This window comes from Stegastes partitus, unplaced genomic scaffold (assembly GCF_000690725.1).
Source record: "Stegastes partitus isolate 25-593 unplaced genomic scaffold, Stegastes_partitus-1.0.2 Scaffold2043, whole genome shotgun sequence".
Classification (NCBI taxonomy): Eukaryota; Metazoa; Chordata; class Actinopteri; family Pomacentridae; genus Stegastes; species Stegastes partitus.
The window spans coordinates 3,621-13,658 of NW_007579774.1; the positions used below are offsets into that span (position 1 = coordinate 3,621).

A 10,038-nucleotide genomic window follows, 5' to 3' on the forward strand; every position below is an offset into this window, starting at 1 on the left:
TATTGATGCTCAAAGTTGGTTATCGAGAATATGGGGTAAGGATATTTTTAAATTTTGGTTGTGACTCCTGGAATGGATGCAGTTTCTAACAGAGCTCTACAGTGTCTTGAATCCCTGAAACTGTTACGTTGTTATCACCTGTCCTAAAGTTGTGAGGGCTTGAACATGCTGGAAAAAGCAGTGCAAATTGGAAAGCGTGAAATTTTAACCTGCACCTGTGTACTTCAAGGGCCTGTTATTCAGAAAATATTCATAATATGAAGGCCTGAAGATCATATTTTGCATGGTTTCATTAAACTAAAGTGATTGTACATAAAAATTGTGAAGCTATAAATATACATTATTTTATTATGAAGTTATTGTGTTGTAGCTGAATCTGAGGTGGGAACTTTTTTCAGATTTATTTTACTTTATATGGAATTTATGGGGAAAAAAATAATAATTCAAAAAAAAAAAAAAAAGGAATTAAGCCTCCCAGCACTGTAGTGCAAAACTTATTCGGAAAAATCTTTAACTTATTTAATTGAAAATTAAATTAGCTACATTCCTCCACTGTTCACTGGTCCATATCAGCACAATATAGGGGATTAAATAATAGAAAAATGTGTCATGAAAGGCTAAATGTGATTTTTCTATGAAAAAAAATCTGTTATTCCAGTATTTCCACCAGTGAGGGACACTGTAATAGAACATGTGTGCTGTCATGAAGTCACAGCTTCCTGCTGGCATCACAGCCACACTCCCTTCCTGGTGAAGAAGTCTGTTTATAATGTAAAGACACTAAAGCCGATTATGACTGAGGCCCGGAGGCGGGGCAACTGAGGTAAACCAGCGATTTGATTGGTTGGCGGCGCTGCAGGACGTCTGACGTGACCAATTGAAGGGCGCAGTGATTTGTCACTGTATTTGACCACTCGACCCCTCACCTGTCAGCGGTTTTTGCACTTCTTCTCTAACGGCAGTTAGTTCTCAACGCCTTTCTGTCCCGCTAACGCACCCGTTAGACGGAACTGAAATGTTTCTTTTTAAAATGCCGGAGCACTAAGTTCAGTACAGTCTGTCCCTCGTGTTATCTGCTCCAGCCGGACTCCGGGAATGACATTTGTTGCAGCTAACAGGATGGAGTGGCTGTTCCAGCGCTGCCACAAAGAGGCTGTTTTGAACTCAGTCTTTCGCTCGGTGCTGCTCATGTCATGTTTGGTGAGCTCCTGTCATCATTTCGTGCACTTTTGTAAACATGTTGTAGCTGAAAACTTCGAGAGGAATGTACAACAAGAAGGTCAGGGATGCAGATTTTGCAGCAAATTGTATTTTCTTTGCAAATATTTCTGCAGGATTGTACGTGCCACGCTGGGCTTTGATGCTGGGATGCACACAGAAGTAGGACAGATTATAAATTGGTCACTGCGTCCACAGCCAAGGCCAATACTCATTTATCTGTGACAGGCAGTCGCCAAATAATAAGAGGATAAATACTGAATCCAATCCAATCCAAACATGGCAATCCCTTCAGAGGGCTGCAGATAATTAAATTGAGCTATAACTTCCCTTCATCCAAATATAAAACATTTAACATCCGAATGTTCATGTAATTATACAGGCATCACTGAGGAATGGCACAAACATGCTCTTAAAAAGTCTTTGAGGTGACTGGAGATGTGTCAGCAACTCTAAAGCTCTTGTCCTCTTGCTCCCCACCCGACTCTCTGCAGTTCCTGGTCCTGACCGTGTCCATGTATCCTGTGTTGTGGTCCGTCGGGGTCCAGCTTCATTCAGTCTTCACAGGGAGCTACGTGCCGGGTCACCATTCTGTGCTTCTCATCAACAGCCCCAACGAACAGGCAGCCAAGGACATTGGCAGGTACAGGAGAGGGTGGTCGTTACAGTCAGGTTGCATTTTAAAGTGTTTAAATGTGATAAAACTGGACACGTTTCATTTTAAAATGTAGTTTAAACACCTTCAGAGAGGAATGTATCACTAACGTATCATTAAATGTCATTAGGACCCTCATGTCTGTACACACTGTGCAGGGCCGGTCCCAGGATTTTGGTGGCCCCAAACAAGATTTTGTTTGTGCCTCCAAAACACACACAGAGCTATAAAACTGTAAAATGACTATAAAAGCAATATCAGCGCATAAGATCTATATGGCAGGATGATGTAGAAGCTACAGTGCCTCCAATGCAGCGCTTTGTAGAATGGACTGACTGCACTTCATTGTCGTTTTGCGAAAGGTTGTAGAAAAAAAAGAAGCTCTTGTGTGTTTTTATTTCTTTGAAACCAATCACAGTCATCTTAGGCAGAGCCAAGAACAGCACAAGGCCCCGGTGTTTGCTCAAAGTAGTGACCAGAAATTGTTTTGATGGAATAAACGAGAAAAACTAGCAGGGCTGCTTCAGCTCACGATCCAAACCTTTGGTAAAACTTGTAATTTTAAGCATGCAGGCTGCTGTTCAGAAGTTGCCGCTGTTGGTTCCTATAGTGAAGGAAGTTTCATAAATGCCAGCACATAGGATAGCAAAAAAAAAAGGTGTGTTAAATGCACAGCTGATGGCGAACTTATATCCACAGTCTGCATCTGCTAAGTCAGACTATGTCAGTTATGAATAGTTGCCCTGAAGAGTCTGACAATATTCCTTCAGGAGAAATCATATTAGTTGACAAGGTAAAGGGTCCTGGTGAGCAGAGATGCTCCAAATATTTCAGGAGCACCCCTAAAAAGATCACACATTGATCAAAATACCAGCTACATCCAACTAGCAGACAATCAAAGCTCGCCTTTATAAGTATTTAATGATGCTTCTAATCCTGCTCACGCGATCTAACAAGCAAATGGCAAGAAATCACAGTTGTTCTACTGAAATACATTCCAGCTAAATTTAATAATAGATGCACTGCTTTCCATCCAGCTTTCCAGGTTAACATCATCGTGGCTACGTACAGTTCAATTTATTTAATAACAAAACACTTGTAATGTTGCAAAAATCTATTTACTCAGCATTCAAAAAACAAATGCATACTACTTTAAAATTAAAAAAAAAAAAAAAAAACATTTTAGAATCAGTGCAGGTGAAAGTTTGGAATACTTTCTGGACAGCTTGACAGGTCAAATCTGTGGCTTTGATCAGTCAGTCCGAAAACATGACTTTTTCTTGAAGTTTTTTACTGGAAAGCTGTTTTTTTTTAGTTGTTGTTTTTTTTTAATACATGAGCCACTTGTGCAAAGTCACAAGGTTCATCCAAGTAGGGCACGCATGGAGATTTATTGCCCCACTACACTGGCAAACTCAGCAAATCAAGACGGTGCTGCTACGTGACAACAAAACATCATGTTGAGAAATGAGCAGCACCGAAAGTTGCACTGATGGTGCGGCCCAGTAGTCCTGACCCTCAGCAACTGCACAGAGAGTTAATGTACAGCTACCACTAGCCACTTGGCTGAGCTCAGACACTGTAAGTACCTCTGAAACTGAATAATTAACACGTTATACTGCTTTTTTTTTTTTTTTTTTTCATCTGTGCAACAACAGAAGTCGTGGTTTGATTCGATACGTCTGCCAGTTGCCTAGCAACCTCATGGCAGCAACAAAAGGAAAAGTCTTTGTGCACAGCCAAGAAGTAGTCCAGCACAAAAACATGCACATTTTTATAGTTTTGCATTATACACAGTAAACACACAAGATGATGCATTTAGAAGTGAGTTTTACACATGCTTATAGGTTGAGTTAGTTGTCTTTGGATGCAACCAGGCTAACTGTTTGCCTCCGTCTCCAGACTTTGCACCGCTGGTTTTAAACTAATTCAACAAAAAAAATTTCCCCATGCTGTTGAACTTTACATTTAATCAAGATGTTTATTTCAAGCCTCTGCTTTGTGACTTGTGGTTTGCAAATTAGTCAGAAGCGGTTTAAAAAATTCAAAGTCAGTCCGCCCAACACAAGTTTGACTTTTCTGTCTAGAGACGAGCTACATCATGTCAAACCCACAAGTGGAGGAGAGCGCTGTGTTTGCACTCTCATCTCCTTTGTTGGCATTTTAGCTGCATGCAAATGAGCTCTTTCTATTAAGCAGATGTCAAGAAAGTAGCCACAGTGCGATTTCCAAGTATGTAAATCACTTTCCTCTAGAGCCCCTGGCTTGAGGAAGGGGGCATAGCAGAGGTGGTAGTAAAATATTATATTAGCTGAGCTGTAACAGAAAACAAAAATTGGCCGTCTCTTTCTGAATTTACGTCATTAAAGTCCTGTCCTTCAGCCTGCCTGATGAGCGCCATAATGAAGGGCTCAGTTGCACGATGTAACAGATAAACAGCTGGTGGTTTGTGTTTAATTTCTATTACCTCTTTCCATGTTTCATTTCTATTTCGGTTCCAACTCTTCTGTTTTTTTTTGTTTTGTTTTTTTTCAGAGCAATCATGGACAGACGGCTGGCAGCCAGTATTAACATTCTCTCCAGGACCTCCACAATGTAAATCACACTTGACCCCTACCATGAAGCACATTTTCTATCGAGCTGTTATGTCCCTCACATGTACAGACACAGAAATACAATGAACACGTGCTCTTTTTGTCCTCTCTGATGCATTGCTGATTTCCTAGGAAACCGCAAGGTGAACGGGCTTACATCTGAATGCTTTTATCAGTTTCCTTATCACTCGAAACTTGAGTGGCAGTTGGCCTTCGAAGCAGTCGTGTTTTTGTATGCATGGATTAGCTTTCCTGTTAATGCATAACCCCGAAAGGAACAAGGAAGGAAAAGCTCAGACTTTTGAAGAAGGAGGATAATATTTGGCCTAAAAATAGAGGATGTGGTTGGATTAAGGGTGAGAACAGTGATGGAGGCGGTCAGGGTGTGTGAGCGCAGGTAATGTGTGACCTTCAGTTAGATCCAGGCTTATTTAGTTTTAAATGTCAACTTAGATTTTGGCATTTGTCATGAAATATGCTTAAAGCCAGAAGCATTTTTTGGTTATATTTGCTTAGTCTGACTCATTGCATGTACGTTGCAGGTAGAAGCCTGACACTGGTCGCACATTTCACGGCTTTCCTCCTACCCTCACGCTATCCATCCATTTTCAGAATCCACTTCACTACAGTAAACAGCAACGACTTCTGAGCAGCAACCGACCACAGTGAAGGTTTAAAACTTTGCGAAAGATTTGCAAAAATTCACCCCTGCTCGTTGTTTTTTTTTTTAGTGAATTATCCATATCCACAGTGCCCACCTTGTAAGACAATGTTGCATGAAAGCAATTCCACCTGTCTTTTTGCAAGGACACCATTGCATTATAGCTCCACACAATAATGTTGTGATCGGTTTAAAGAAATATAAACAAGGCAGAACTTTTCCCCTCTAGCAGAATGATCCTGAGGTGCAGACAGACCATTCTGATCATAGATATGTATAATAAAGGCTAGATGTCTCGTCCACACTGCCGGCCAATGGAATCGCACGGCCACACTGACGGCCATCTTGGTACGGTCCGCTCGCTCATCCATAACATTGTGTTGTAGTGTTGCATGTACTTTTTAAATAACCATAACTTGCTCAATTTTCTACCAATTTTCAAACAGTTTGGTTTGTTATAAACGTCAGAGGTGTAGCTATAACACTGCACTTGTGGATAATTATGTTACACTCTCACAGCCAGCAACAATTTGTATTTTAATTATTTTGTATTTTATTTGTAATTTTGTAATTTAAATTGTAGCCACGTTAATAACGTTTGTAAGAAACCAAACCGTAAATCCATCAAGATTTCAGCGAGATAACAGTATCTACGTTTCTGCAGATCACTCACCTTCCTTCACGTACCACAGGTTCCACCAGAGAGCTTCCCCATGTCAAGATGGCCGACGGGTGATCCTGTTCGAAAGGCCGCCTTGAGACATCTAGCCTTTATTATACATATCTATGAATATAAGACTCTGAGTTTCTAGATTCTGTTCTGCTGAATGGTCTGGCTATGCAAGTCAAATGAGTCTTCCACTATGCTCGGCGGCTGCATTGCTAGTAAGCGGATAGTACAAGAATGGCAGGCAGAGTTGTAGCCACATCTTACATTACACCACCTAAACCTACAACATCTCACATTTCTGCACATGCCAGATGAATGCATCCATTCGAATGTATGCGTCTTTCTGTAGTCATGGTGGTCTCTGTCCTACGGTGGCCGACGGGGGCGAATGACGTACATATACACAAACGAGCAGCATGTACATGAATGCGTTGCATAAACAGAAACGCGCTGCAAATACAGACGCGCCTCATAAATGAAAACAAATGCAAAAAGAAAACGCTGCATATCCAGTCACACAACGGCAGTGCCACAGGCCTCTAGGGGCAGTAGTGAGCTTTTCACCTGAGAGGCAGACAACGGTGAGCGAGACAAGTAACGTTAGTTGAGGGAAAAGCTGTATGAAAAGGTTTGTATTCTCTCGTCTCTATGGATAAACATAAATAACAGAGAGAACACAGGGAGACGATAGTAAAACACCACTTCAGCACCCATAGAAGCACAGTGACTGAAAAGCTACAGACTTAAAAACTGCCCCTAGAGGCCTGTGGCACTTCCATTGTGTGATTGGATATGCAGCATTTTCCTTTTGCAGCGTGTTTCTGTTTATGCAATGCATTCATGTACATGCAGCTTATTTATGTATATGCACGGTGTTTGCCCTGTCGGCCACCGTACTATCCTGCTCCAGTTTCATTAGGGTATTTTTACAGGTTTGCATTGTCTGCATAGTAGCCTAGTTGTGAGAAAGTGTCCTGTGGTTAGTTTATACTGGCTTTGAACGGTAGGTTTTGCAAATGTGGTTAAGTAGCACATTTGTTTGTTTTGCTGAGAGGAAGTAGTTTCAGTTAGTTCTCTCCCTACTATCCCTACTGGCTTTTCTTTTTTTCAGTTATATGCTTTCAAAATCCAGTTTACTCTTGCTGTTTCGACGATCCCACATACTGTAGCTTTAAATATTGATTTTTATTTGATGTGCTGTATTTCACAATCCACAAAAAAACACCATGTTCAAAGCACAGAGGCACTTTTGCTCTTGACACCGTAAAAGCCTGTCAGGAACAGTTTGACAGTATCACTGTAAATCACTGTGGCTATAATAAGTGGTTGGGCAAGGTTTAGATTGCTATGTTCTTTTGGAAAATATAGGTTTTCATGAAAGCTTTTATTTTATGGAATTTAAAGGCTCTGCACTGTGTACTGGTATTTTTCAGTCCCCAGTCACCTGCAGTTCCTCATGCACACGTGTAGTAAGTGGTACAGTGCAGTTCAGATGTCTTATGTCATCTGATTTTTTGTTGTTGTTTTTTTTAGGTACTATTGGAAAGGTGAAATCCAGGATGCAAGTGAAATCCTCATGGTAAGCTCACTGAGAAGTTCCTTTTTTGATCAACATCTAGTCAGGCATGTTGAAATAGAGCATCTGTAAGATGAGATGTCACTGTTGTTGCAGCTGGTGAAAACAAAGACCTCCAGGATCCAGCAAGTCATAGATTATGTGAGGTAAGAGGTCGCTCAATGCGTTTTGGGTCACGCATTTTTACATCATTGCAAACTGTATATGAAGTTGTAACGTTTTCATACTTAATGCTTCCGCTGCGCATCCTACTGTAGATATGAAGTTTAATTCTGGTTATTTTCATCTCAAGCCTTATTGTTTGCTTAACATTTCATTACTTTACACTAGAGTTTGTCCAGAAGCACTGTCAAAGAATTACAATCCCTGAAACATATAGCAGATTTCATAATGAGGTGGTGTTGCTCACACATTTTCTGTTTTTGTGTGTAAGAATGATTGCATTTGATAGTAAAAAAAAAGGCCTCAGTTGCTCCATTTTTAAAGTTATTTTTAGTTTACACCAGAACCTGACCAATACTGGATTTTTGGAGGCGATGACAATACAGATTCTTTGAGAGTAAAAACATCAGATTCTAATATATCAGACAATATTATGAGCAGCTTATCATAAAGACACAACTTGACTCGTCTGCTCATCTGTGATATGCGCTCTGCTACATGTGCTGCATACAGTGCTGAGAGTGCTGCTAAGAAAGTCAGAGCGCACTTTGCTAGACAAACTGCATGATGATGCAATTTTAAAAAAACGAACTGAACATTACAAACATGTTCATAATATCAAGAAAAAAAAGAAATATGCCATATCAGTATATCTCTGACACAGCAATATAGGACAATAATATCTGCCAACCGTTATATCAATCAGGCTCTACATTAAACATCCACATTTTATAGCGAATATTTGTCATTTTTTTCCTCTTATAAGTGACAGATGATTTTTTTTTTTTTTTTTTTTTTAATTCCAATACTTGGTGGATGTACTTCTATGTCAGTCTTTTCACACGTACAGTTTGCAGTGTCAGGTGAGACATCTTACACATTCCACGTGAAAAGCCTCTTTAATCAGTAATATTCCTTCTATTTCTGCCACATATGAACACAGCATTAGCGCCTTAAACTGACTGATCTGCTTACTAGTTACACAGCATATCTTTGGGTCTTTTCAAGGTCTGTGCATCCCTATGCAAACCCAGAAGTCCTCAGTTTCCCAGTGGAGGACGGCAGTCTGGCCTACATGAAGTGGATGGATGAAGCCATTCCAGATGACTGAGATGTCATTAAAATCAAAGCCAATCTCAGCATGGACTTCAGCCAAACAAGGAAACGGAGCCATGTGTGCAGGCTGTTGATTGAACCTTTGGATCGAAGGGTTCAGAAAGCACTCTGTTCAATTAATGTTGTTACATGACATTCACACTCTTTTCCACTCTGGTATTTTCACCAGAGCTTCTATGTGCTGCAGAGATTTGATTTTAAGAATATACCAATAGCTAAAGAAAACACTGTGAGATAAAAGTCTTAAACTGGAACAGGTGAAAGTTCCAGTGGACCACTAAGTTTAAAATAGAGCTATACAGTGATCAGCTACAACATTAAAACCACCTGCCTGGTATTGTGTAATATTGTGCTGCGGGACCTCTGGTGGTGCGCTGTGGTGTCTGACACTGTGATGTTGGCGGCAGATCCTTTGGGATACTGAGGTTTGTAGGGTGAGGGCCTCTGTGAATTGTGCTTACTCTGGTGCATTCCGCAGATGCTCAATCAGACTGGGATCTGGGGAGTCTGGAGGACAGATCGATGCCTTAGGCTCTTAGTTGTGGTCCTCGAACTGTTCCTAAGCAGGTTTGAGAAACTGCAGCCATCTGAGAGTGTCGTTGCCATGAAGGCAGTGTGCTTGGTCTGCGGTAATGTTTATGCTGGTGCTACATGTCAAAATGACATCCACATGAATGCCAGGATCCAAGGACTTCCAGAAGGATATTGCACTCATCAGCGTGATCAGTGTTAGACTTTCCGCCTGTTGGTGGTTTTAATATTGTGGCTGACCAGTGTATACTATGCTGCTGGTAAACATGATGCTTCTGCTTGCTGTTGTGTTACCGATTAGTTCCCAGTTGTAAAACAGATCAGAAGAGAAAAACTGCCCATTTAATCAAAGGTCACTTTTAATGCACTACCTGTGCTACATGGTATGAGCGAGAAAATGAAGATGCCTTGGAATATATTCAGAAAGTAACAGACTCAGTAGAAACATCTTGTCATTTTGCCTCATGCATTGTCAGAACTCTTCATTATACATTATTGCTTACGCTTTGCTGCTATTATAGGCTAAGAAGTGCAAACAACAAACTGAGTTTGTGTAGTTTATGAAGCCCATTCTGGCAACACTTAACTTTATGTCAGCCACTTTTGGAAGAAATAAAAATTTATAACATTGCTCATAATGCACTACAATTTAGCTGCAAGCAAACATAAGTGTGTATTAATTTGTCTGCAACTCTGCTGCTTTCCTGTGGCCCATAAGTTGATGTATAAATAGATGAAGAATGATAACATAGTGAAGTGCAGTTGTAATAATATAAAATACATGTTCATAGGAGAAGCAACAGTCATTATGCAAATACAAATAATGCACATGAAGAATCACTTAAATATATCTGC

General features: G+C 40.4%; 1 protein-coding gene across 1 annotated transcript; it reads left to right on the forward strand.

Annotated features, from left to right (window-relative positions):
* Positions 1-1,095: 1,095 nt before the first annotated feature.
* Positions 1,096-8,647, forward strand: LOC103373665 (protein CutA homolog). The gene is made up of 6 exons (XM_008303620.1): positions 1,096-1,200; positions 1,713-1,861; positions 4,409-4,468; positions 7,332-7,377; positions 7,471-7,520; positions 8,545-8,647. The coding sequence occupies exons 1-6, from the start codon at positions 1,096-1,098 to the stop codon at positions 8,645-8,647; spliced, it is 513 nt and encodes a 170-aa protein (XP_008301842.1).
* The last annotated feature ends 1,391 nt before the right edge of the window (positions 8,648-10,038 follow it).

Excerpts from the sequence above, each read along its gene's own strand:
- LOC103373665 (XM_008303620.1), top strand. The coding sequence starts at position 1,096 with ATGACATTTGTTGCAGCTAACAGGATGGAGTGGCTGTTCCAGCGCTGC. Across the intron at positions 1,201-1,712 it reads TGCTGCTCATGTCATGTTTG|TTCCTGGTCCTGACCGTGTC; the intron begins GTGAGCTCCTGT and ends GACTCTCTGCAG. Across the intron at positions 4,469-7,331 it reads CTCTCCAGGACCTCCACAAT|GTACTATTGGAAAGGTGAAA; the intron begins GTAAATCACACT and ends TGTTTTTTTTAG.